The sequence below is a fragment of the Crocodylus siamensis genome, chromosome 14, assembly GCF_052110815.1.
Source record: "Crocodylus siamensis isolate JL-2025a chromosome 14, ASM5211081v1, whole genome shotgun sequence".
Classification (NCBI taxonomy): Eukaryota; Metazoa; Chordata; order Crocodylia; family Crocodylidae; genus Crocodylus; species Crocodylus siamensis.
In genome coordinates this window covers 21287991-21314093 of record NC_143408.1, presented here as the reverse complement: position 1 = coordinate 21314093, position 26103 = coordinate 21287991, and the positions used below count along the sequence as shown (strand labels likewise).

The window sequence follows — 26103 nt, the reverse complement described above, 5'->3', positions numbered from 1 at the left end:
CTTAGGTCTCTAAGCTGTTTCTGAAGTTCTCTGTACATTTGGTGCAAGAGGAGAGGGGCAGGTAATGCGTGTGTTGTGGAGAGACCTTTCTCTGAGACCTTGTACAGTACGCCCTAGGGTCTTACTGGCTCTTCTCCCTTGGCTTGCCACTCTGGGGTAAAAGATCAGCAGCACTTCCCTAGGCTTCGTCCCCTGCTCTTCCTGACCCCTTCCTGGAAAGAAGTTTGAAGAGTAAGAGGGAGATTCTTTGTTGGACGGGGCTAGAGGACCTGGTCCTGTAGCTTTTCCGTGGTACAAGTATCGGAGACTTGTTTCAGCTTCCCCCAAGGAGGAATGGCGGGGCATGCGACCTTTGTAACTCTTCTCTTCTAGGTATTTCCCTTCCCTTTGTCAGGTGCTGGCTACCCTGTGAGGTCCCTCAGTCGTGTTGAGGTGTCTTCAGTAACTTTTGGTCCATATGATTCTGGTCCTTGCTCATTTGGAGGTGCTGTTAAGTTGAAGACTCAAAGAATTAATCCATTGGTCCTCCTGATCCAACCCTGATGCTTTATAGCGTTTCAAGGGAAGCTCACTTCAGAAAGCCACCTGCATTTTTTTAAAGTTCCCTTTCTTTACTGTGCCCTCAGTACTCCCGGGTGAATGAGCTCCTCTGCTTCTCTGAACCCATTGGTGTTCGTTGTGCTCTTTGTGCATAGGCAACTGCCTGAAACACTGTCCTAGGACAGGGTCAATGGGCCATGTTTCGTTGGGTTTGGTAACAAATTACAACAGAAACACTTGCATTTGGGGAAGAAAGAAAGAGTGTGTGGAAAGGATGTAATTTTGTTGGTGAGCAGATGTCATGTCCTCCTCCAGCAGCTACTCATTGTCTCTGTGACAGTGATACATGGGTTTAATGCACCTGCTGCTGATCTCTGAAAACGTGGCTGCAAGTCCTGTTCTAGAGAACAAATGGAAACAAATGGGATGCCGTTGCATCCTGATCTCTAGCGGGTATTTGCCTAATTTCATAACATTGTCACAGGTGGTAGTACCTTCCTGCAAAAGGCCCCTGGCTGAAATAACAGGGGCTACTGCAAGTCAAGGCTGAGTGGTATTGGAAAAGCCGTGTGGTAGCAGTTCAAGAGCAGGAGTGCTGTGGGTCAGGACGGAGGAGTCTTGGCAGAGCGGCTCAGAGATGCAGGGCACAAAGAGCAGAAACTGTGTTATCGGCCCTGGCAGAGCAGAAGGGCAGACCAGGGCTGGTATAAGAAAAGCTGCTGTTGGTCAGGCCTGACTTAAATTGGCAGCTCTAGCTAGAGAAATTCAGTGTTGGCCCGCATGCAGGTTGTATCCAAGAATGAAAGTTTAGTAACTGCACATTAAAAATGGGGAAAGTGGGGCAGGGGGAGTGGTGGTAGCATGTGTGCATGTTTGGTGCAGAAGATGGCAACCATCAGAGTGGCCTCAGCTAGTAATCCTTCAGTGGCACAATATGAATCATAGGGAAGACTAAAGAGGGATAAATACACTGAACCTCTGCCTTTTTAAATTCAAGCTTTAACTTGGATCTACTACCTCCAGCTGGAAAATATTTTTGCTTTGCAGAAAGTGGTGTTAAAAGACAGAATTTAACCATAGGCCCTTCCTTCTTACACATCCTGGATCTAGCTAGGAAGATGAAATTCTTAGATGCCTCCAACAAGTAGGAGAAGCAGCTCATTTAAAAAGGGGCTTTGTCTTCTGCTGAGTGGAAGCCACCTGCTTCCTGGGGCGTTTCAACTCTTCCATCTTAAATGGGATTGAAGATCTTTTTCTCTGAACTTTATTCAAGCCTTGATGTCCGTATGAGTGGTGAACATGAAAGGGGATCTCTTATACCCTATGTCTTATGATTCAGTTGCATCTGCTGGGTCCCAGCTGCTTAATCAAATTATTCAGGATGTTCTGTGTACTGCCAGTGCCGTTTTCAGAATCAGTAAGCTTTACAAGTTACCGAAGAGTATTTGAAAGCTTTCTAAGCCACTGACCTGTAGTTCTCTGGCTAAGCATCTACTGCAACAGAAGCCCTTAGGGGATTCTCTGTTTAAAATGTCACCACCGTACTGTGGACTTTGCACCAGTCATTAAAGAGGGACGCTGCCTTGCAATGGGAAGCCCAGGGTCTAAATCTGTTAAATACTCAGGAAGTTATCTCCCAGCACAAATATTGGCTACAATGAAGTGCTACAAAGTAAAAATTATGGAAGCAAAGAAAGTTCCCACACCTTAACTCCTTTTAACTTTGAAAACTCCAGGTGAGAGGTTTATCTTCCTTTTACAGCTGGGGAAATTGAGCTTAAAGTATTTTGGCTGAGTCCCTAGAGTGCCAGAGTAGAAATTCCTATCCAAGATTTTTGTCCAATTCCTGCTTTTCTCAATCCTCCCCAGACCAGTTTAGCACTAGACTGATCTGCTTACACCCAGATAGTAGCCTTCAGGGGTTTTGCAAATCCTTGGGCTTTTCTGGGAATCTTGTGGTTTTGAATTCATCTTAAATTCATGGTTAAATTCTAGCCACTTAACCTCAATGTGGGTCTTGTAGTTATCTTGTTTCCCTCGCGGTCTCTAAAAGAAAAAAAAGGTAAGGCAATTCATCCTTTTGCTGCTCTTTTGGGTCAGAGACTAGTGTTTCAATGCACATTCCAGCTGGAACAGGAAGTTCCCTTTTCATTTGGGACTTATCTCCAAATGACGCAGTGACTGATGGAGACCCCCTTCGGTTTGGGGTCGTTGATGATGCAGAGGCAGATTCCCTGCGGACTTGTAGGCAAACCTGCAAACGTTTTAGGTCCGTCTCCATTTTCCCAGCAAAGGGCTCCATTTCTGTGAGAAATATAACAGTCAGCATAACCAGTGTCTTTGTTGGAAGTTTTTATGCTTCTGTTGTTTCAGCCCCACCATGTTTATTGTTTCCATCTCTTGTCTGCAGTGGCATCCTTATGTAGAAAAAAGTAAAGTAATCCCCACTTTTTTTACCATAGGTTGCAATGCAGCAGGCACATAAAAAAAAAAAAAAAATCTCACCTCAGTTTAAGCACAGTTTCTCCCATCAATGCCAAGCTTATCAGTCCCATCTCAGTTTCTGCCACTGTTGAAGATGGGAGGGAATGGAAATCCCAGAAAGCTGGACTGCTGTTGGATAACCTGAAATGCAGAAAAACAAACTGTGTGCAGAAGATGAGTTACTCCTTCTCCTTGGGTTCAGATGAATGCTTTTAGGGGAATGTTTCTGATTGTGCACAGTATCTGGCCGATAAAGACCCCATTCCTGCTCTGTGAATTCAGTCCCTGATCCTTTAATCCACTTGTGTTGGTGGGTGGGAGGCTCAAATGCCATGTTGCTTGCTGCTATCTAATTCTTTGAAACAACTGCCCAGGGAAGAATTGTGATTCTACTTTTCCTCTTTCTCTTGTAGCTGTCAGTGAAGTTTGGTTACCCTTGTGTGTTTGCCAGGAGATAAGGAACAACTGACTCTTGTTGGTTCACAGCTTTTACCCCTAGTTTATCAGGGGGTGGGAAATAGCTGACATTTACTGGTCCTACCAAGAGCTTGTAAGTTATGAAAACGCTGTTAACCACCCCCTGTAAAAAGTCTCTTGTGACTGTGTTAGGAGACCAAACAAATGTACTCTCCTACTTTAAAAAGTGAGATATAAAGACGGGGAATATATGGGTGGCTCAATGGCTGAGCTCTCAATCCTTTAAGCTGTGGAAACCTGGGTCCAAATACTGGTTTTGTCACAATGAATGCTCTTGGGTGGCCGTTGGCTTAGTTGTGTAGGGGCACATGCTCACATCACCAGGCGTATTGCATGCATGGGCATTAAGCCCAGCAGAGCACAGTTCATCAAGGATTGAGAGAGCTGCAGGACAAAAGGGAGGTGTGAGCAGAACTGTGTGAAGGCTCTGGGAGAGCACTTCACATGGGTATCTGGCCCTAGCAAAGACCTTTTTACCCTTGTGAGCGCCAGCTTTGCACTTTTGAGAGAAATGAAAGCAGAGTCGGAAGGAGGAAGGAACAAGAAAGACAGCAGAATGGGTGGAAGCATCATGGAAAGCTGATCCATAGTTGCACAGTAATGACTTTGTCCCAGGTGTAGGTTTTCCTAAATGCACAGACCCCTTCTTTCCCCTCTGCAAGTTGTAGTATCCAGTATCTATACAGGCAAAGACAGGCAAGTAAAAGCTACCGACCAGTTGAAAGAAAATACTTAGGGCCTGATCCCATGTCACCTATTTGATCCAATGCTACACTGCTCGTGTCCCTGGGGGAGAAAGCATCAATGAACCTACTGTTGTGACATACCAATGTGTTTGCCTTAAGAGAAAGCCACAGAAACAGAAGATAGGGGGCAGATAGGAAGACTTTTGCATTAACTGATTTTTCAGGGTCGAGGATGGAATAGGATCACACTTGGGAAAGGAAGTCCATGTAGGTATTCAATAGTGGGGATAAGTTCTGGCCTTCGACCTCTTACACTCTTTGGTAAAAGAATAATCCAGTCAGGGAAGAAGTTAGTGAAATGGGCTGTTGAAAGCAAATGTTAATGAACCCTTGAAGGAAGATCATATGTTGGGAAACCACAGATTCTCCAGCCATAGCCCCAGAAATCGCATCTTGTAAACGCTTTAATACCGAAGGCATGGTGCATCCTGTCCTATTGAGCAAGGAATGCCAACGTCTAAGGGTTAAGAAACCAGACGTGGTGTAAGAAGCTCCCGTACTATCGGCTTTCTGTTGCTGTTCATGGCTGTGCGCTCACGGAGTAGAGCACCAGCTAGCCAGCTCCAGCTGTGTTAGTTTGCAAAGTCTTCGTGGGTCTTTGCTGTACAGTCCCTGTTTTTGCTGAGGGGTTGGGGAAGGGAAGGACTTCTGCTTATGTTCTGTTTGTTGGGCTACTGTCACCAGAGCTGGAGTGTGCACCGCTCTGCACATGTGGATGCTGCTGTCCTGCTTCCTTGTGCCTTTTTCTTTCCTTTCATTTAAAGGGATTTGCTATCAATTCCCGGAAGTGCCTTGTCGGACATAGAATCTGCCCCCTACGCTCATTTTAATGGTTTTACAGTTACAGAAACAAATGATTTTAAGACCTGAGCCTTGGTGCCGGTTGTTTTTTTAGCATGGCTCTTTGAATTCCTCTGCAGCTTGGATATCAGTAAGCATTTGATTCTGTCCACAGGAGCAGCCAGGGCTGGAGTCCAACACCTCTCTGTAACCTTTGCCTGTTTCTGCCTGAAGTATGCTCACCAAGGGTTTGAGAGGGAGGGCAACAGTTGGGTGGGGGGCGGTGGACTGTAGCTGTCCATGAGATGATGAGTACAATACAAGGGCGTTATATTTCCTTCAGCATCGTGTTCCACTTCGGCACATCCAGCTGAACTTGCTTCATCAGCCCAGGGCTTCTCACTTTTTCCTTTTCCATGGCAGAGTTGGCGGAGATTGGCCACCTTCTTCCCTGGGACAGCTCTTTTGGCCAGAGTGTGGCAGAGAGCCATTGATGGCGCATGTCTGCTTTTCCTTTCTAGAAAACGTCCATCTCCATCCCAGAATGCTGCTGCACCTGAGAGGCTCGAAGCTCTGAAATACCAGCGGATAAAGAAGCCCAAAAAGTCATCCAAGGGCTCCTCGAAATCCAAAAAACAATCCAGTGAGTGTGAGGATCTCAAGACTCTCCACTAGACTCCCCATCCTGCTCGTTAGTCTGGACTTGAACGGGAGTTCATTCCAGCGTCCGGTCTCTACCCGAGCTCATGTAGGAAATGTGTTTTATTTCCCTGCTCCGCAGTCCCTTTCCGAGGAATCGGGCTCTTTCCATTAGGCGGCTGGGGTTCCCCTGCGTCTTTGGTTTGTCAAAATGAAGACTCCTAGTTTTTGTTGCAATGGTTCCCTGACCTTAACCCAAAAATGGAAAGCAGTAACTTCCCTTATAGCCCGGAGTGCTTAGAGTTGCCCAGCTGGGGAGTCTTGAAATGACCCCTCTCCAGCCCCTTCAGAGGCCTGCTTTGACCTGTAAGTTTTAAACTCCTGATCCTTGCCTTAATTCTGCTCCCCACCCCCCTTACTTGCATCTCTGCTTTCATTTCTCCCTGCATCCCAACTAGCTTCCTGTGTTCTCCTCACTTCTCTCCTGACTCTTTCTTCTGTCTTCTCCTCCCTCCCTCCATGCCCCCTTGCCATTGGAGCAACCTTGTCTTCAAGTCCTTTGAATGAGTTCCTTCAAAAATCCTCCTTCTTTCACGGGGCCTCCTTTTTATTAACCCCCTCCCCAGCCAAGTCACCTGGCTGGGATGTTATCCTAGTTGGGGCGCAAGCTTCTCGGCCCAAGCTAGGACTGAATTCCATGTGACTTTTTTTGCAAGCTCTTGAAAATGCCACGCCTGCTCGTGGTACCCTGAAGAAATGAAAGTGGCTAATTACTTGTCCGTCTCCCTCCTCTCTCCTTCCCCCTCCCCAGATGGTTCTGCCTCCCAGGTTCAGCAACTTCCCAACTCTCAGGTACTGTGGCCTGACGAAGCTGTCTGCCTCCGCAAGAAGAAGAGACACCCTCGTCAGGACCCTTTCGCCCGCCTCTCAGCGCTGAAGGATGACCTCTGTCATCGGCAGCTTCCTGAAGACCAGACAGCTATTCTCAACAGCGTGGACCACGACGACTCCAGCGGGCATGCCACCTTACTCTAGCGTAGTGCCAGCCCAAGAAGGTTCAAATGGGGGGGTGGGGGAGGAGGGAGCAGAGATCTCAACAACTACACACATTAGGGGAAAAGGTTTGGGGGGCGGGGAGGGAGGAGGTTGGGGGTGCGGAGATGGGAGATGATCTCCAGGTCTGGCTCTCATGCCAGTGGGCTGAGCACACTGGATGCACATATTCTTTGGTATTAACACACAGGAAACCAGCATCCAGTCTCTGCCTACAGGGAGAGACTCCCCATCCTTTCTGGGGAGCTTCTACTTTAAAGTTACTCAAGGAGGGGGCAGGAGGAAGGATATTTGAAACAAGGAGGAAAGTGCTACTCCTCCCTGTCCGCCCCCTCCACAAGGTTTGGCCTCTCTTTAGAGAAGCAGGAAAAGGTGAGGCTGGGAAGTGCAATGCTAGGAGTGAAAGGATTTCAAACTTCGGACTGTTGTAAGAATTTGGTGTTCCTCGAATCCACTTTTCTCTGTTACAGCTTCAGTTTTATGAGCCCTGGAAGGCGGATGAGATTTTTCTCTCTTGGTTTCAATAATTTATGTATTGATTAAGGAAATCATAGGTGCAAATTAGACTGCGTATTTATACGGTGCGTACTGAAGGTAGGGAACATGGAAGCAAACAAATGACCGTGAATGACAGGAATAATTAGGTTTACGCAGGATGCAATTCAGTGACATGAAACAAACACGCCAGGTTGGAACTGATGACCCAGTGAATCTGATTATTTTATAATAAAAGATTAAAGAACCACTACAGAAAATTCTGGTTGTGCAAAATCTTCTTGCCTGTCCACATCTTTTTCTGTGAGGAAGATGGTAACAAAAACACACGTGAAATTTTCCTAATCTGCCCCAACACAGACAAACCCTCAAGATAAGCAAATAGGTGGAATTGTGCAAAGCTGAACTTGTACATATGGAACCTTGTTAACGTGTACTAACAATAATTGGCAGATGAGCAAGGACAGGCATGGTTTTTAAAATCCAAGGATATTTTATTCCAAGCTCTACGTTGTTGATTTTGATGAGAGTGGTTTAGATTAGTTTATGATGATGCTTCATATGGTACTAGTAAATGTCCTGTAGTACAATTTGTGGAATTAATGAAGTCTTGGTAGTAATGAGAGCTTAATACAAGGGTGTTTTGTATTCTTTAAGCTTAGCTGCAAAAAGGGGAGGAGTGAGAACAGACTTTTCTGTCTGTCGAGTGCAAATGAACAACATCTGACTCTGTACCGCCCCCCCAAGAAACAGCCTGTATTGGAATTGCTTTCAGTCTGCACTTTCAAACCATGTCTGATCAATGTGAGCACAGCAGCATCTCAGAGAGCTTCTGAAAAGTGGTGCTGATGCGTAGAATGAAATAGTCGTTTCTAGGGGCAGCTGGTAAAAACAAATCCCATCGTCTTGCATCAGTCCTCAAGTTTCTAAAGTGTTGCTGAAAGTTTCATTGTGTCCCTCCTTTTTTACCTCCCACCGTTTTTGGACTGAATGTTGTGTTGCGTTTTAACACTCCCATGGCTCAGTCTTTTATGACAGTGCCATTCCAAATTCTCACCAGAGCGTATTCTGTTCAAATTATATTAAGGCAGATTCACCTGTCAGTCAGCTTCCTTCTGGATTGCACAGGCCTGTATAAGAGGGACAATTGCATTCTGCTGGACAGAGTATGAGACTAAGAGTCAGGACACCTGGGTGCTATTTTTGTGCTCTGCCACTGGCTTGCTGTGTGGCCTTGGGCAAGTCACCTAACCTCTCTGTGCCTCAGTTTCCCTGTCTGTAAAACGGGGGTAAATGGTACTTAAGCACCTTTATCAAAGCACTTTGACATCCACAAATGAGAAGTGCTCTAAAAGTGCTGAGTAGTATTAAAATAGTATCTCTATATTCATAAATACTTAGCCACTTTAAGTAGCGAGATTGAATATTGTATTCCAGTCTTTGCACATTTCTTCCCTTGTGGTGGAGTACCAAGATTTTTGCCTGCCTGGGAATAAGTGGTTACATTAGTAAAGAATTTAGCATGGAAGTTTTTGTTTTAAGTGGATCGAGGATGTAGAAGATGCCTCAGATGATTCCTAGGAGGACAAGGGCTCTTCTTGGCATACGTTCTCCCCTTGCCCTCTGCCCTACCTCGGTCCCAAGTAACATTGCCGAGAAATTGTTCCCAGTCTTATTGTCCTGGTGATTTGGTTGGTTATTATTCTAGCTAATGGTTGAAGCTGGGAGAAAAATCCTAGCGTCCTGGTTAGCCAGAAAAAAAGCAGTTTTGATTTAGCCACCTCAACAGGTCAAGTACTTCGGTAAGTTTTGAGATGAAGTGTTCTTTTCATCCAGGCCAGAAATACCTTGAACAGATTCTGTTTTGAGGAAGGATATCCTGAATAATACCTCAAGCATGGATCAAAGCATTTGGGCAAGTGTCTAATTGGCATCCCTGACACTATATTATCCACTGGCCGAGTGGGAATCCAGCTTTGCCTGCAGCTCAACTATTTCTTCAGCTTCAGTGCGTTTTTAGGGATTGCCATAGACTCCGTTAAGATGTGGACTGGATCTAGTATCACTGTACGCTAGGTAGCGACAACTCCGTTTCTGTGACGTCAGCTCACAGACTGGTACCAGAAAAACTAGTTTCTGGTCACGTCGGACCAGCCAGTTGCTTTATAAAATGTCTCGACTGGCAAAGGGGAAGGGAATAGCTGGTAGGTACCGACTCAACTTTTTCCTGGGAACCTTGGACTTTGGAGGTCCTGTCCCATTTGGCAAACTTCACTCGTGTGTGTATGTGTGCGTGCATGCATGCAAATGTCACAAGACTGGTTGCATGCCAGTGGCGCTGCACAGACGTAGGTTTTATTTTCCTGCTACCAACCTATTGGTGAAATTCAACCCTTTGCTGAGGGGCATGAAAATGTCCTGCTGAGTTTTTTTGTTGGAAGAGGTGCATCGCTTTTGTACTGGCTTTCCATATAAGACAACTATTGGCAAAGGCCCCTCTTTCTTTTTCGCTTACTTCGTAAAGCTCTGTGCAAGCCGTTTTTGCCTCCTAAATGCTTTCTGAATTATTTGCAGTAGCCCTTCATATTGACAGGGTACATGTCTCGGGGCTCTTGAAGTGAACGTCTCCTGGATTATATATTTCTAGAGAACTAAGATGTAGGGAAGACTGTCAGAATATGGCAGCTCACTTGGTCAGTCATGTACGATTTTGTTTTCCTTTGCAGGGATATATTGGTAGCCGTGTTGGTCTGAGACAGAAAGAAATGCAAAACTCTAGAGCTCTTGGTTCAGAGATGATACCTTTTATTAGACCAAATAAAAAAAATCACCAAAAAAAAAATGCTTTTTCTGCAAGCTTTTACTTTGCAGGCATTTTGAGCAGGTGGTCCCTGCTTTCCTTGGCCTTCAACCTTTAAAGGCTGGAGCTGCAGCTCTCTCCACTTTTCTTTCAGTTGTGTACCCCGTATAGGACCCTGGGATGGGAAATCCAGCCAGTGAGCCTCACGGATCCTTCTGAAAGAACTTTATTTATTCTTTACAGCAGTCTCTTCACCATCTCCTTTACCTTGGCTATTGTCATAGTTAATGATTTTTTGGCAGGGGAGGGGGAGAGGGAAAAGCTGGCCAAGGAAGGAAGCATTTTGGCTGTTTTCAACCACAACGACTGCCCTCTGGAGAGGCAATCTTACCAAATCCTGGCCTGTGCTTCGGCAAATAGCCTCTGCTCTTTGACAGCTACATTCTTGCTTCTCACAACTCTGCCTGGCTTTGATTTGCTCCTGTAGGGCTTTCTCTTCCCCTCATGGACCCAGAACATTTGAGTTGTGTCAAACAATGCCAGCTATTCCCCGTTTCATCCCAGTTTTGAAACTCCTTTTGGTTATCTGCAAACACAGCTGCTTACTTATGTGGCAAAGAATATGCCTGGGGCCAAATTCTTTTACTTTGCTAATCTGTCCAAAGTGGAAAGGTTACCGTTTATCGTTAACACTGTAGTTCCTCCTTTGCAAGAATGGCAGGGGACTTTTTCAGGTGACTTAGAAAAGTTGCCTGAAGGAAAAAAAAAAAAAAAAGAGAGAATCCCAAGCGATGGTGAAAAATTGTTTCCCAGGGACTGTGAGGCATCACCGGCAGCAGGAATGTCTTTCATTTGCCTCTGCAGGGCACTCCTGCTTCATGAGGAATGTAACACAATGCTGTTAAAACATCAGACCCCTCCAATCTGATACTGTCAGGGAGATGTATTCCCTGCCAAGCTGGGATGACATTTCTATCTAAAAATTCTTCCCCACCATAACCTTTCAATGCTTTTTCCTGATTTTTTTCAGTCCCCAGATTTTGATGTAGCAACTTTTCCTGTTGCAATAGCTTGTGGTAGTCAGACAGACAGGAATATTTGGGGGGAAGAGGGGAGTAGAACGAGAAGGGTCAGCGTGGCCATTTTGCTGCAGAGGTTTTTGAGAGAGCACCGTGCAGGAAAAAGACCCAGCTGACAGAAGCAGGAAAAGTGTGATCATAACTGCACCGTTTCTGACTAACCACAGTATTTAGGAATCTGACAGTGCAGTAGAAATCCATTTGAAATGAGGTGCCCTCTTGTACAAGTCTTTTTGTTTTTTGCAAAGGGCTTTTTGCACTATGAGGGCAATAGTAGCATTGATTTTAAACTGCAGCGTGAAAGGACGGTATATTTTTCTCACTATCCAGGATGGAAGCTTTGCATGACATTGCAGCCAGTCCTGCTAATAATGAATTTAAGCCAAATTCTTCAAGGCAGTGCAAAGTACTTTCCCCCCCCCTACTTTTATATTTTTGAACATAAAATTGCACTGAGTTGGGTGAGGAGATTTTAGAGCCTGGTTCTAGTTCATGCATCTCCATTTAGGTGCACAGATGGGCACTTGGAAGAAGAATAGCGTTTGAAGTTGATGTTGTGCTGGGATCAGAGACCTGCATTCTGTTTTCAGCACAGTGACATATTTCCTCTGTGATCTTGAATGATTCATCTAATTTTTGCATTTCAGTTGTCTATAAAATTGGGTAGGAGTTTTATCCCAGTCTCAAAGACGGGTTATGAGGCTTAGTCATGAATGGTTTGTAGTGCAAGGGAAAGAAACCAGGACTGCATGTATGTGGCATCCAGCTACCACGGTGTTGGGTACATTAAAAATTCGTAGGATATCGGTGCAAAATACTTATTATGGGATACCTACGTAGCCTTTATTTGTTCAAGTACCAGATGAGCTCCATTCCCATAATAAATATGCATAATAATAAATGCATGTTCCCATAATAAATCCATAATTGGTCACCCTTTCCTTTTGTTTCCAAAATTGACTTTTCCAGCTTTTCAATAATGCAGAAAATCCTATTTTTGGGAATAGGCGATGAGTTTTGCAGTATGAGGAATTGTCTTCCCGAACAGAAGATGGGGTACCTCCTTGGTTACTTTTCTTCCTGTTTCTGCGTTCACGGCTGTCCTCAGTGTGGTGAAGGCACTGCAACTGTTTCTGAGGTCTCAGTGTATCTCCCCGATAATGGGCTATGTTGTGAGCCATCCTTTCAGGGAGGATTGGAGATAATCCTGTGTTTGGTTGAGGCTAGAGGGAAAGCTCAGTCAGCCGCTACCCATACAAATTGCAGGAAATAATTTGATGGCAACTATTTAACCACATATCATTGGTGTTTGATAAATGAAGTTATCACATTGCTTGCAGCTGAGTGGTCTGGTTTGAACGTAAGGCTGGGAGCTGGGAATCCAAATGCAGTTTCCCATGTCTGCCAGTGGTTCCCTTTTGAGGCTGGGTAAGTCACTTCACCTCTCTGCCTCAGTTTCCTCATCTGCAAAATGGGGATAATAACAATGTTTTTTTTGCCTACCTCACGGGGGTGTTGTGAGAGGATTGATTAGTGACTGTTTGTAAAGCCCTTTGAAGATGAAAAGCACTATAGATGCTATGTATCAGTCTTCTATTTGAGCGTCTGTTCTGAACGTTTACCTTTTGATTTTCTCCCTGATAGACCTCTGTATAGAGATACTAGTTCAGCAAGATGGTGTAACCGAGCTGGCCCGTGATGCTCCTGGGCTGGCTCTAGAAGATCATCCTGGCTTTCTATTCCCACTGCTGCTGGCTTGGCAGAGGACCTGAGCTATACCCCCAAATCAGAATTTTTCCCACCGCAAACCTGGCTCATGATTCTTAGTACAGTGGCAGGCAAAGATGCTGTTTCCTGCTTCTTGCGTGTTGTTTTTTTTTTTTCTTCCTTTTATTAGCAATTTCAGATCCATGTTCTAAGTGGAAAGGCAGCTGTTTGGTTGAGAACTGAAATGTTGGGTTTAATCAGCTAAATGAAATCAAATGTATTGTTCTGGAAGAGTTAGCTAAGCCATGCATACATGAGCCAGTGGGAGACGTAGGAATTGCCTCTGAGTTTAACTTCTGGAAGGGCTTGTCTGCGTAAGTAATTTTTGCACCATTGTTATTCAAATTGGGTTTTTTAAACTGAATGGCCTTATTTTCATTTAGTTAAATGCTCTCCTCCTAGGTTTAAATGACACAGTAATAAGCTTGTCCAATTTGTGGAATGCCAGTGTCGAGGCAGCCTCTTGTACCCCACCCCAGGTTAAGTTTTCACTTTGAGATATACCGGTGCAGATGTCTCCTGTACCCTGTCTCAGGGCACTTTTAAAGCAAACAAGTACCCGAACCATGGGGTGTGTTCCCTTAACAAAATCCATTGGTTCAGTGTCCTTATGCAGACAAGACCCTACACTTTACACATGTGCCTTTCTTTGCAACCCCTTACAAGGTGGTAAGGAAATGCAAGACTCAGTGGCTGGCAGCGGGAAAGCATTTTTCAGAGGTGTCGGCATGGATGGGAAATTCTTGAAGAAAACTGCTTTCCCTAAGGGGTCAGACTTTGTTCTCAGTTGCAGTGGTATACATCCGAAATCGCTCTATTGATTTCAGTCAAAAGTATAATTTAAGAACAGGATGGTCATATGGAAACTCCTTTTGTTGGGGGACTGGCATCAGGTTAAATCCAAAAGACCCATCTGTGCTGAGTGAGATCTAATGACTGTTTCATTAGATCTCTCCGTTAAGCAACAAATACGTTTCAGTAAAAACTCCGGAAGAGTTAGTTGATTGGTATCTAATGCATATGCATTGTACGTCTTGAGTGCATTAAGTCTGAGCTGCATTGAGGTGTACAGCATGGTAGCTGCTCGGGTGTTATAGTGTAAGGGATTAGTGAGACTGTGTATTTGGGGAATCGGTGTTCTTGCAAGGCTGTTCCCCCAAGCGAATGCCTCTGTGGAAGTCCAGCTCATCTGTAACTCCCCTGCAGCCGTGCTGTTACCCCACAGGTAGACCCAGCTTCTCAGGGGGTGAGTTAGATTTTGTCCTCTAGTTGCTGGTTATTTGGGGGGGGACACCATTTTGGAAATGCTTAATTGCTATCAAGGGAGGGAAATGCAGCAAATCCCTGCCCAACCTTGGGGTCAGAGAGTCTGTGGAGAGGGGGACAGAGAGGAGGTAGGATGGAGATATTTAGGTTTCTCGAGCAGAGACTTGTGCTCATCTAATGGCCTCTGCATGTAGTGACTTCATTTTAGTGCTTTAACTGCTGCTGTTTAATCCCTCTCAGGACAAAATTGGCCTTTTTGTTTTGTTCTGAGTTTTAACTTCGGGTTTAAGTTAAAATTATTGGACTGTGAACTTCTGCAAACGTTGTCTTGTCTCGGCAGGTGGGTTGACGTTTGCTGCGTCCTTGCTAGGTGTCCCTGGATCAGAAGCGGGACCTTCAGTGGCAAGACTTGGCTTCTACTCCCCACTAGATGCAATTGGAGATGCTCCATGATGGTTTTCTGATATTACTATGGTAGCTGGCTTTTGGGGGCCTTATGGGGCCATTTGGGGTTTTTTGTTTCTCCTCACTTGTTTCTTTTTCTCTGCAGACTAAGGAAAATGTGTGAGTAGTGGAGGGGCCTGGCTAGTGATCTCATTTACGATGATTAATTACAGAGTTAATCCTGTATTGGCAGATCCCATTCTCCAGACCCGAGAATCACTGTTGTAGAACTTGAACTCCTCTGGCCTTTCATGTTCAGAGGAGAGAGGCGAATAGTGGTAAAAGCTCCTGCCTCTTGTTTAACAAACGCCCTTTGCAGCTGTGTGCTTTTCTTCCTGTTACTGAAACATTTGGAAGCTATTCAATTTTGTGTTGGATTTTAAGGTTCAAAGATACCTTTTTTCCTTTTTAATTTCTGGCAAGCATCAGTAATCCCAGCCCTGGTCAACAGCTGTTCGTGGTTCTCCGACAGCAGTTGCTAGTCTGATCGTACAAAGTGCAGAGGAGGGGAGGGAAGATGTGGGTAATATGTCCCTTTGTGTTCATGAGAGATTAGTCTAGGTCCACTTCTGGGGTTCAAATAATCCTGAGCTCTGAGCAGTTCAGGTACAAATCCAAGCGTGACTCCTGCTTTGGAGGCTGTAGTGCTTGGACCAAGTAGCCATGGTGTCTTCTATTTCTTGCACTTCCTCTGAGCCTCTCGGCACGGGCTCTCTGCAGGCTGGCAGGTGTCCGATCATTTATGGAGAGGAGGATTTTTGTGGAACTGGGAAAAAATGTACATAAGAGACGTATAAATCTGTAGGGAAAAGTAGGGGAAGAGGTAGAAGTATACAAAAGAATCTGAAATATTTGCATGTACAGGGGATGTTTTGACTGTCACATGGAAAATGTGAAGGGTGGATAGGGGTTGGGGTGGGAGAAAGCAAGGGAGGGATGGGCAGCGTCGGGGGGGGAAGGGGATAGAAGCAGCGAGAGCCTGGGCAGGGTGTGGGAACAGATGGGTGTGGAGCATCGCCCTGGGCTCCTCCACGTTCCCAAGGCTTGACCTTTCTGTGTATATGCCATCCCTGGGCACGCACCTGCTCTTGGTCATACGTTTTTGTTGTTGAACCAAAAAGGGTCGAAATGAATCTCTCTTAATCTCCCTGCCGAGGCCAGTGCTGCCTACTACGAGATGGAGCAGAGTCCCACCCAGCTCTGTCCCATCTGTGCTGTCTCTGCATAGCTCGTACCCCTGGATTCCCAGGTAGGGTATATTTGTCCGGGCAGACTAGGGAACTGCTTGGAAAAGGTTAGGAAGGATTGGAAGGTAGGCAGGGAGGAGGGTCACTTCCTCCGGAGCTGTCCTAGGTCCCGTGACACCCAGGGTCCTGGTAGGAACATGCAGGCCTGCAGCTCCCCCCATATCTTGGGTTCATTTGCTTTGGCATATTTAGAGGGCCACTGAAAAAGGTGGGGTGAATACAGCAAAAACTACTCGGCTGGTGTTTGGGTTTCCTCACCGGAAGATGGTGAATGAATTGAGGTCTAGTAAGTGATCTCAGCCAGGCCTGAGATGTAGACTGCAGTGGTTCTTGCTTTTTTGCTGTCTAGCAACTGGCTCGTGGTAGATTTGAAGCTTACAGCATCCACAGCCGTGATTGGCACGACTGCTTCCCTGCAGGTCCGGGAACGCTGTGTGCGTGTTACTGGTAGCTTAGTGTGCGCTTCTCCAAGTGGCCGTGCTGGACAGTGGACTGCTAGTGCATTTTTCTCATTTGTTAATGCAAGTTGGCAACTTCTTTCATTATCTTAGTAGTTCTTACAGAGGGGAAGGAGGACACCTAGTTTCCTGTGGGTGGGCAAGGCTTGTGGGTCATTGCTGGTAGCCAAGTCAGTTGACCAGGAGGTATCAGGATTTCTTTGATAGCAGCCAGTATCGCTCTGTGAGTGCATGTACACATATGCATGCAGTGTGTACAGTCAAGTCGGGACCTATATGCACAGGAGTGTATGAGAACAAGTGTGTATCTATATTACTAACCCCCAAATATGCACATGGAGGTGTGTGCAGGTGATGTTTATGGGTTCAGGCAGATCTGTTTCTAATAGGAGGAGAGTCTGGTCTCTCTTGGTGTGTTAGGACCCGAATTTGCTTCAGGATAAGTGCTTTGGATTTGTTTGTCAGAAAGAATGATTTAGTCAGGGATGATCCTGCCCTGAGCAGGAGGCTGGACTATATGACCTCACGAGGTCCGTCCCAACCCTATGTTCCTGTGATCCTAAGTCCATTATTCTGGTGAAAATGAGGAATCGCACCACCACTCTTGGCCTTGAACTGGGAATGAAAGGCCTGGTTCTGGTCTTGTTGTGATACTAATCCAGCGTAATTCCATTGGTTTGGGTGGAGTTATTCCAGATCTGCATCACCCGATGCAAGAGGCAAACCAGAAATTTGGTGCATCTCCCTTTGACTTCAGTGAAGTTATACTTGCTTATGTTAGGTCTACATTTCCCTGCATCTGTTAATTTGATCTCTTGTCTATCTTGCTTCCTTCAGTAGATGGCCTGTGTCTGAGCAGCATTCAAAGACTTTTAAAATTGCAGCAAGCCTACAGACATGGAGAGGGGCAAAAAGTGCATTCATGTAAAAGCCCTGTCTATAACAAATGCTTTCCTACGGTGTTCATTGGCACTGCATTTTTTCCTTTTGAGTTCGTAGAACATTTTTTTAAAGCAAACGCACAAGCTCTGTAATCAAAACCTCCTGTGGACTTCACTCTCTTGTTACTTATTCTGCAGAGACAAACTACTCCTGCATCTGTTCTTTCTTGGAGCAACTTGGCTCAGAGGAAAAAAGGGAAGGCTTTTTTTTTTCTTTCATCCCTTGATTTTGAAAACGTGGCATTTGCCACGTCAGATTTCCTCCTGTGGTGGCTTAGGCTAGACATTTCAGGGAAGCCTGAAAACCCCAATAAGACCTGTCATGCAGGGCTCTTGCTGGGTTTTTAGATTGATTTGCTGGTTTGCAGAGTGCAACGCTCAAGACTCCCACCCCCAACACAACCAAGGGCTGTAACCTGAAAGCAGACGTCTGACAAACATGTCACGCTGTAACATTTCCACCACTGCAATGCACCATGCCATGCTGGTGTGATGTCATAACATTTGGGCGCTGTTGTATCAGTGGCAAGGCCATTTCTGTCGCACTGCAGCCATCCTGTCATCATAGTTTGTGAACTGGCTCCCCTTTTACCTCTTTGGAAGGGGAATAGCAAGTATAACATTCACCGGGTGTCTGAAAGTATAAATATCGCCAAAGCAAACCTGCATCGCCACCTGCACGGTGACGTTTGCATTGTGTGCGAGGCCAAGATTTTTGAGCGTCTCTTGATAGATCCAGAATACCTCACCTGACTTTGTTAGTTATGCAGGATTTACACCTGTGTAGTTAAGAACAGAACTGAGTTCTTGGTAAGCGTGTTCGCCAAGATCCAAAACCCGGTGGTTTTAAGGGACTGCCGATTTGAACACTATATTGTCCTGTGGCGTTGTGCCTGCCATGATTACAAGTAGTCGCAAAGACCGCTCATAACTGAGAAGTTATTTGACCATGCTTTGTACATACCCACAGTTGCTGTCCTTGTGGTGGTCTGTTGTCGCATGCCCCGTCTGCAAGGTGTTTACTGTGCACACTCGTCTCCAGGCTCTGCAAGAAGGAGAGCCGCAGGTGGACTTGTGCGTAAAGAGAAAGGAGGTGGTGATGGGGGTGGACAGCCACAATCCCTGTCGGGATACCTGGGTTCTTTTTTCATTTCTGCCATTGACTTGCTTGTATTACTTTGCATGCATCTCTACCTCTCTGTGCCTCTCTAGGTGTGCTTCCTCACATGCAAGGTGATGCCGTGGAATACCTTAATGTCTTCGCGTGAAAGGGAAGCCTGGCATGCTGAAGGACCTTTACCGGCTGGGGAAGCTTTGATGGCATTGCCATGTAAGGCGCATGCAAGAGGCGTGTGTAAACTGGAGAGATCCATTTAATTGCGACTAGTTTATAGACACACGCTGTTGACAGAAATCTCCCATAAAGCCTTGTCCTGCTTTCTGCAAAAAGGCTTGAAGGCAGCTAGATCCTTCATGTGATGTGGATGAGAGAGGGAAAGTGAAAAGGGGAGCTCATTTCTCCTTTGCCCTTTACTTCTTGTGCACAGCACTTCTTGCTAGCTCTCTTTCCATCAGCAAATCCTTTCAAAGCAGTTTCTTTTCCTCCCCTGTGTCTTTTGGCTTGCCCAGTTCTTCACTGTCTGAGTGTCTGTTCCTGGTTTTTGTTCACTTAATATGCACCTTGCCCAGTTAAGCTGGGTAACCTCAGGACATATGCAACAGAGAGGTCATCCCCACCACAATCCCGAGGGCTCTGGGTGGTTGGATACATGCATGGATTTAGAACTATATATAGGGAGAGGGTGGGGAAAGAAAGGGGAGGAAGGTTGGGTTGGTCTGGGTTTGGGGGCTTCAGATGTTGCAAGCATGCTTTATAGTGACGTGTAAGGATTTTTAAGTAAATAAAAATGGGGCGTGATGGGGTGGGGGGTTCTGGTAACTCCCAAGTAACGGGGGGCAAACTGCCAGCTGTTTACTTCAGGACAGAGTCCCTGAGCCATGGCAAGCTCTGACTTCCAGGGAAGTCCAGGCAGCCATCAGCTCGTGAGATTTGGTCCCTCTGCTGCCAGTGCTTGGCACAGGGCAATAAAATACCTCCAGAATGGCTGGGAGCTCTGGAGAGGCCTGGAGACAAGGGATGGGATCATGGCCCGTATGAGACCGTGCAGACGAGCTTGTTTGTGCCAAGGAGCTGGGTAACAATTTGACTTTCTGCTCCACAATAGACCCAGTAATTTCCTTTGCAAGATTTGGGACTGCCTCCCCAGCATGCCCAGATTACTCACTTGGCCTCTGCAGGTATAACCAAGAAGGGAGCTTGGCCCAAGATTTCTTTCAACAAAGCCAGGGGGCCACTTTCCTCTTCCTCTGGGGGTAAGGGGGCAAGACACTCCTCCTGAGGATTGAACATGCTGCAGAGGAAGTTAGTCTCCATGGGAGGGAGTGGATCCTAGGGTCTAAAATGACAAGTGTGTCCCCTCTTGTTTCTGAAGCACCAGGCACCAACAAAAAATGACCTGATAGGTGGGCCCCAGCATCTGTACAAACCCATACGGACATGAGCTTTGTGTATTGAAAGCTGCATTGTAAATAAAATAAATATATATTTACGTTCTATTTTAAAGGGGGGGGATAAATACAAAGTATTTAAAAGAAAATATCTTGGTAGTATGTGTCTGAAACGTCCATGAGGCTCGAGAGAGGCTGTCAGAGGTGGAGAGAATCTAAACAGCAGGATTAGAGCACGTCGTTTTGGATTGCATTGCGTTTAGAGTTCTCCACTTCTCCATCCGAATATAAAGAGACAAATTATATATATAAATAGAAATATATATATATATATACACACACACACACAAGTCATATAGTTTGCTTTATATTTGTACCCATGCTTAGAGCTATTTTGAGCAATACAGTATCTTTGGGTGAGTTGCGCCGCAGTAAATCTTCTGTGGAGTCCAAACAAATGGTCACAACTGAATGCGGTCTTTGGTTCAGCAGAGTCTGTTGTGAATTGTTGTGATCTTTTATCTTTGCTGGATTTTGGGCGACACAGCTGGTCTGATTTGCGTACGGTGTGCACTGAGTCTGTCTGCTGAGTGTTAGCGTATTGCAGTTGCTGCCTATTCTGCAGCTTATCTGGTCCGTGAAACACAGCTGAGTTGTTGCTGGTGTGTGCTATCACTTCTGTTAGAAATTGAAGTGGGAGGGAGTGGGAATGGGAGGGGGATATTTAAAATAACAAATAAACTAGCGGAGGTAGAAGGATAATGCTGAGATTCGCCATATCGGTCTAGGCTGGGCCGGGGCTTGCAGTCCGCATTACAGTATTTGTGCACAGCAGAACCGAATTCAGTCTTCCTGAACTGATAGGCCAGCTTGGGGGTATCTCTTTTAAGAGAAGAGGTCCCTGTTTTGAGAAGGAAAGAGAAATGAGGGGCTGTTAGCATGAATTAGGATCAGTTGCTATGAGACGAGGGCGCCTATCGCTGTAGGTATAGTGCTAGGCTGCATTCACGTTCGGCTTTAGACAAAGGAATGGTAAAGTTTAAAAAAAAAAACAAAGCATACTTTCAGTAAGAAATAAATGTAAAGTTTTGTTCATTTGATTTGTAACTTCAGAAGATCCAAGTCCACAATGGCCCTGCCATTACTGTGAAGGTTGTTTCCAGTGCCCCAAAGGACAACCTCTGCACTGGAACATCTGGGTCTGGAAAGGCGCAAAGGGAGAGGATGTGTTTGGCACTGTGGCAGATGACACGGCTCTGCTGATGTGTTTTGGACTTCTCCTGACCTTTGCCAAATGCCATTCCCCCTCCATGGATTCCACTGGTTACAAAGCCGCCGAGTCCTTCTGTCTTTATGAATTCTTGTTGCCTTTGCCAGACCTGCAGAGAAACAGGGTCTTTAATAACAGTGTGGGTGGAAGTTGGGGACTTGCAGCTGTAATTCAAGAGTCTAATTCTTTCAGAAACCTCCTAGGGAACAGATGGCAGCAGTTACTGGTTTTGTGCCCTTTGGGGCTCCATTTCTCAGGGGATCCAACATGAAAACAAGGCTTAAAGTGGATTGTCATTAGCTTTCGGAGGTTGGGGAAGGCCCTGACCTCTGGCTAGCCTCGGTTGCACGTGCGTCGTCTGTAGGTTTCGTATAGATTCAGGGAATTGGGTTGCATGATATACTAAGGCTGCATCTATCTAGGCAGTTATGAATATATATACCTCTCCTAAAAGGACTGCTGACTTTGAAGCCTTAGAAGGGTCTTCTGGGGCTGCCGTTGCCTGTGTCTTTCAACAGTTAGACAGAGCTGGGGTCATGCCTTTGGTAAAGGCACGCATACAATGTAAGTATAGTCTTGGTCTTCCCAAATCCATCCTGCCCTGCAGGGTGAATTCAATCCAATAATACAACTTCTGCTGGGAAACAGAAACCAGCTCCTTTCCTGGAGGAGTTTCAAGGGACAAGACTGATACATTTCTGCAGCAAGTGTAATTGTAATGATGCCTGAGGTTTTTCTTTTTTTCTTCAAAGCAATATTAAGCAAAACCCTGACTCCTCAGGACTTGGTAGAGATGGTGTCAAAGGCGAAGGGGACTTTGGGACGGCTTGTAAGACTCTTCACTTTTAAAGAAAAAACCAATCCCTGGGGATCCTCTGTCTGAATTCCTGCTGTGTGGCCTCACTGCTGCCAGACCCCTTCTGCATACAGGTTTTGCAGGTGGAGGATCTGAGCTGTCTCATGTATGTCAGGTAAGAGTGTTTCACAGTGCTGAGGGGCTGTTGGTGTGATGGGTGGGTTCTTAGCAAACAGACACGTACCCTCCCAGCTGAGTCTAAAGGACCAGTCTGTGGTTGCACTGAAGCCATAGGAAAAAAAACTCCTGTAGACTTTGCTGAGACCAAGAATCAGCCTAGATTCCCTCAAGACCTAAAGCAATGTATGCTTTACCTGCAGGAATGAATGCACAAGGACTCTCCATTGTAATCTCAGCTCTGGCATGGATTTACCAACACGGTCTTGGGCTTGTACAATGGGAATAATCTTTACCTGTCACTTCACAATGGTGAGGACGAATGAGTGATGTTTGTTTGTACAGTTCTCCAAGGCTGAGCGGCCTTGTGAAAGTCCCAAGGAGTATTACTCTTGACTAGAAGTTACTAACTCCTGGTCTACTCTACCTCTGATACTTTATCCTATAGGGGTCTGCTTCTACACCCCTGAAGGCCATAGGAGTTTTACCATGGACTTAATGGGAGCAAGGAGAGCCCCTAAATAAGTAGTGAGGGTGCATTTGCTACTGTTTCCAGTGTGCCATAAAGTCAGGAGCTTGGTCAGAAGCTCCCAAAGGTCCCTGAGATGGTCTCAGTTTGAGAAAGGGAGTGCACGTGGTGCTGGGCTTTGGGTCATAGGCTCTCGCCACTCACTTGAGACAGTGAGGCACAGCTCAGAAATGAGCACGTGACAGAATTTGCGTCTGCCTGGAGTGGCTTCTGTCTGTGCACCTCCCCTGCTGCCCTCCAGACCTGAGCAGCACTCCAGCACTGAAGGGAAGAGTAGGAGCTCCCTTCGCAGGGAGTGACCACAGGACTCCCCAGCCTCCTTCTTTGTGAACTGTGAAGTTTTGGTCTCTTTCCACTGGATTTGGCCAGCGCATGCTGCCTACTGGGGTGTCTGGCTTCCCAGAAACCAGGCCAGTCATGAGTGCGCAAGCCTGATCTGAAACCCGAATGAGGCCACTTAAACTATTGTCCTCCTGCCTCTCGCGTGCTAGTCTCTACTCGGCCACCGAGACAGCCAAAGGCAGCAAAACCCTTCGTGTCCTTCCAGACGTGGTCAGAGGTCACGTTTGTCATGGCTCTTTGCTCACACAGGTGACGGGGGCAGCCCTCACCGCTTCGTTTGCCCCTCCTGGGGAAGTCTGGGCTGCGGCATTTAGAGCCCAGCCAGCTGCAGTAGCCTGGCTAACCTGACGAGCAATAACTTGCTGTTAGAGAAGCCTCTTGTGTCCTCCCCACCCCAGAAACATCCTCGGCGTCTGAGGAATATTAGAGTGGGCATCAGCAAGGGAGAAGGACTTGAGAAAAACAATTTCCTTTCCTACTTCTCCAATCTGTTGTAGACCTCAGCAACCTTTTTGACCTGTAACTTTCCCTAGCTAGGGAAGGGAAAGCTGGTGGCGTGGTGGGAAGAGTGATGACCCCGAATTCCTGTCATCCCTTCCTGTGCTGTAACAGCACACAAGTAAATATTATGGAGCAAAGGCTGGAGGTGGCCATGGACTGTCTCCACCTACAAAAGGCTCCAGTTGCTCTTTCAAGAGCTTACATTGGAAAGTTTTTCTTCGGTTCCCAAAGAAGTGCTGGGGTGGAGTGAACTAGCTGGTTAGCTGTCCTCTGCTGCTGTTGTCAACCTTTCCCAAATCCACCCCCACACCAAGCTTTCTGGGCCAGGGCAAATCTAACCAGCTAAAACATGAATGTAACCTGTTAAGTAGAGGTAGGGGGTGCTAGGTGCCCATACCCTTCTTAATGGCACAACTTCTTTCTTCGGTTTGACCCATGCTGTTTTGTGATTCTTTTTTTTTTTTTTTTTTTTTTTTTTTTTTTAAACCTTAAGAAGATTTGTTTCTAATTTCATGCTGAGATTTGTTCAGCACCAATTGTTGAGATGAAAGCATATTTGAAAGAACCTTTAATTTGGGATGATGGGAACTAAATGCATAAGGACTGCAAGAGATAGAAAGGTGGGGGAGGTGGAGCGAGAGGTGAACGGGATTCAGCATCTCTTGGGTTCAGTCTCTGCGGCTGAGCCCACCCTGAGCTTGGGGCGCTCCCATGCTGGTTGTGTGGGGGTGTTCGTTGAGTTGGTGCAGTGTTGGCGTCTTTCTTGCTTCCCCATCCACCCTTTATCACTAGGCTCACAGAAAAGGGGAGGGTGGAGAAAAGGATGTTTATAAAGCACACTTTCTACAGTAATATTAACCCTCTGGGTGCCAGTTTAAAGTGAGCAGCCACTCATTTCCCCTCTGACGTTGTCAGGGACGGGGACAGTCTTGGAGACGGCAGGTCTCTGCTTGGTCATTTTTACCTGCAGCCCCTGGTCTCTGTCTTGTGCTTGTGTTTTGTTTCAGTTCTTCCAGGATGAAACATTAAGGGGATTTGCTTTGAATGGATATTCTGGTAATTAAGGGAAATCTTGACGATTCCACTGACAAGAGAGCGAGGTGCTCTTGTTACAAAGGCCTTCTGGCCATGCTTCAAGCCTCTAGTGTCCCCCGTGACCCTAAATATTAGCCTGTGTAAGATCAGAGAGGAGAGGGGCGGATTGTCTTGAGCCCTCCTTTCACTTTGCTGTACCACGGGGCTATGTATTGAGACCTCCATCCTTTCTGTGCCCTCCCCATCCCAGGTGCGCTTGAAGGTCAACCTTGTTTTTTCAGGTCACTTCATGAAACGGTTCAACCTCTGCTTCCCAGTGCTGCACCGAGGCTGGTAGATAGCATGAGGTATGCTGGCCGCAAGGTGACGCAGGATGGACTCATCTTGGGCATTCGTTTGCCTTTAGTCCATATACAGACACCCCCACCCCGCTCCCCTGTGGTCTGTGACTGTACACGCTTCTCGTAGAACAATCATGTTTCGGGGCAAAAACGAAGTGATTAGCACTCTTGGTCCTAGCGTTTGAAATAAAGATAACTTGGGACCTTCTGTACAACTGTGTGGGCTCTCTGCATTTCCCTCGTGGGAAAAGCCCGTAGAAGTGTAAGAGCCCACGATCACCTTTTTTCTATAGGGTCCTTGGGCCGTCATCTGGGGTTTCATAGAGAATTTAGCCCTGCTTATAGAATTTTGTAAGCCGATTTCCAAATGCCGATTAAAAAGTGTATCATTTTCTTGCGAACATAGTTTGCTAGGTTTGTAGAATCTATGAAACCCTCTGACTTTTCCATCAATCCATATTGGTTTGATTTCTTGTTAAACCTATAGGACTTTTCCCATGAAGTGGGATCTTCCCTAGAACTCCAGCTGATCCTCTTTCTGTGTCGGATAGGTTTTCCTTTTTTTAAAGAGCCTCTTGTCTTTTGATTTCAAGAACCCCTTTGACCCTCAAAGAACATTCAACCTCGTTTCTGTTTCTTGAATGTTGAGTATTACAATGTATAACACACGTTAGGGTGCTCTTTGGTGCTGTTTCAACAGTAGCCGGTGGAACTGACTTTTTTAACAATAACAATAAAGGAAACATTAGTTCCACTGGTTCCTCAATGTTTGTCGTCGTGATTTTTGTTCTTAGGGTTTCTTTCTTTTTGGGTTTGGGGTTTGTTTGGGATTTTTTTTTTTTTTTATATATATATATATATATATATATATAAAATGAAGTTTCGTAGTGATCAACTACTGAATTTCTGTGGTATTGATTACTGACTCGTGCAATTCAAACTCTCAGCCGCTCCGGGGCACAGCAGTGTGGTGGCTATGGCAAGGGGAGTTGGCTGTGTAACACTTTAACAATAGGTTGGTTTTGACTCGTTGCGCTTTTAAATTGCACAGATGCACACAGCAAAAATCATTTGTGAGAGCCTGAATGTGGCAACTAGAGGGTTAATTTTTTGAACTTCAGGTATGCTACTCAAAAGAAGAAAATAAAAAAAAAGAAAAGAAAAACAAAACACTATTTTTTCAGTAAGCTTTTTTTTTTTTTTCTGTAAACGATTTAGAAATAAATCTGAGACATGATGGTGCTGTACCAAAGCCTTATAAGAAACTTACTCTGCGCTCTATATAATCTCTCTCTATCTGTATTGTTGCTCTCAGCCTCTGTTTTTGTGAAGACCTGTAAAATACCAGCAGGGGCAGTAAAGACTGAAACCTGGCTTGGGATTCGTAC

The 26103-nt window shown here is 45.8% G+C and overlaps 1 protein-coding gene across 1 annotated transcript in view; it reads left to right on the top strand.

Annotated features, from left to right (window-relative positions):
* The window catches only part of IGSF9B (immunoglobulin superfamily member 9B), an 88622-nt gene extending 81907 nt beyond the window's left edge, over window positions 1-6715 (top strand). The window contains exons 19-20 of the mRNA XM_090027645.1: window positions 5549-5670; window positions 6478-6715. Of these exons, the coding sequence (XP_089883771.1) occupies window positions 5549-5670; window positions 6478-6701 (346 nt within the window). The 3' untranslated portion in view covers window positions 6702-6715. The remainder of the gene's footprint in view (window positions 1-5548; window positions 5671-6477) is intronic.
* The last annotated feature ends 19388 nt before the right edge of the window (window positions 6716-26103 follow it).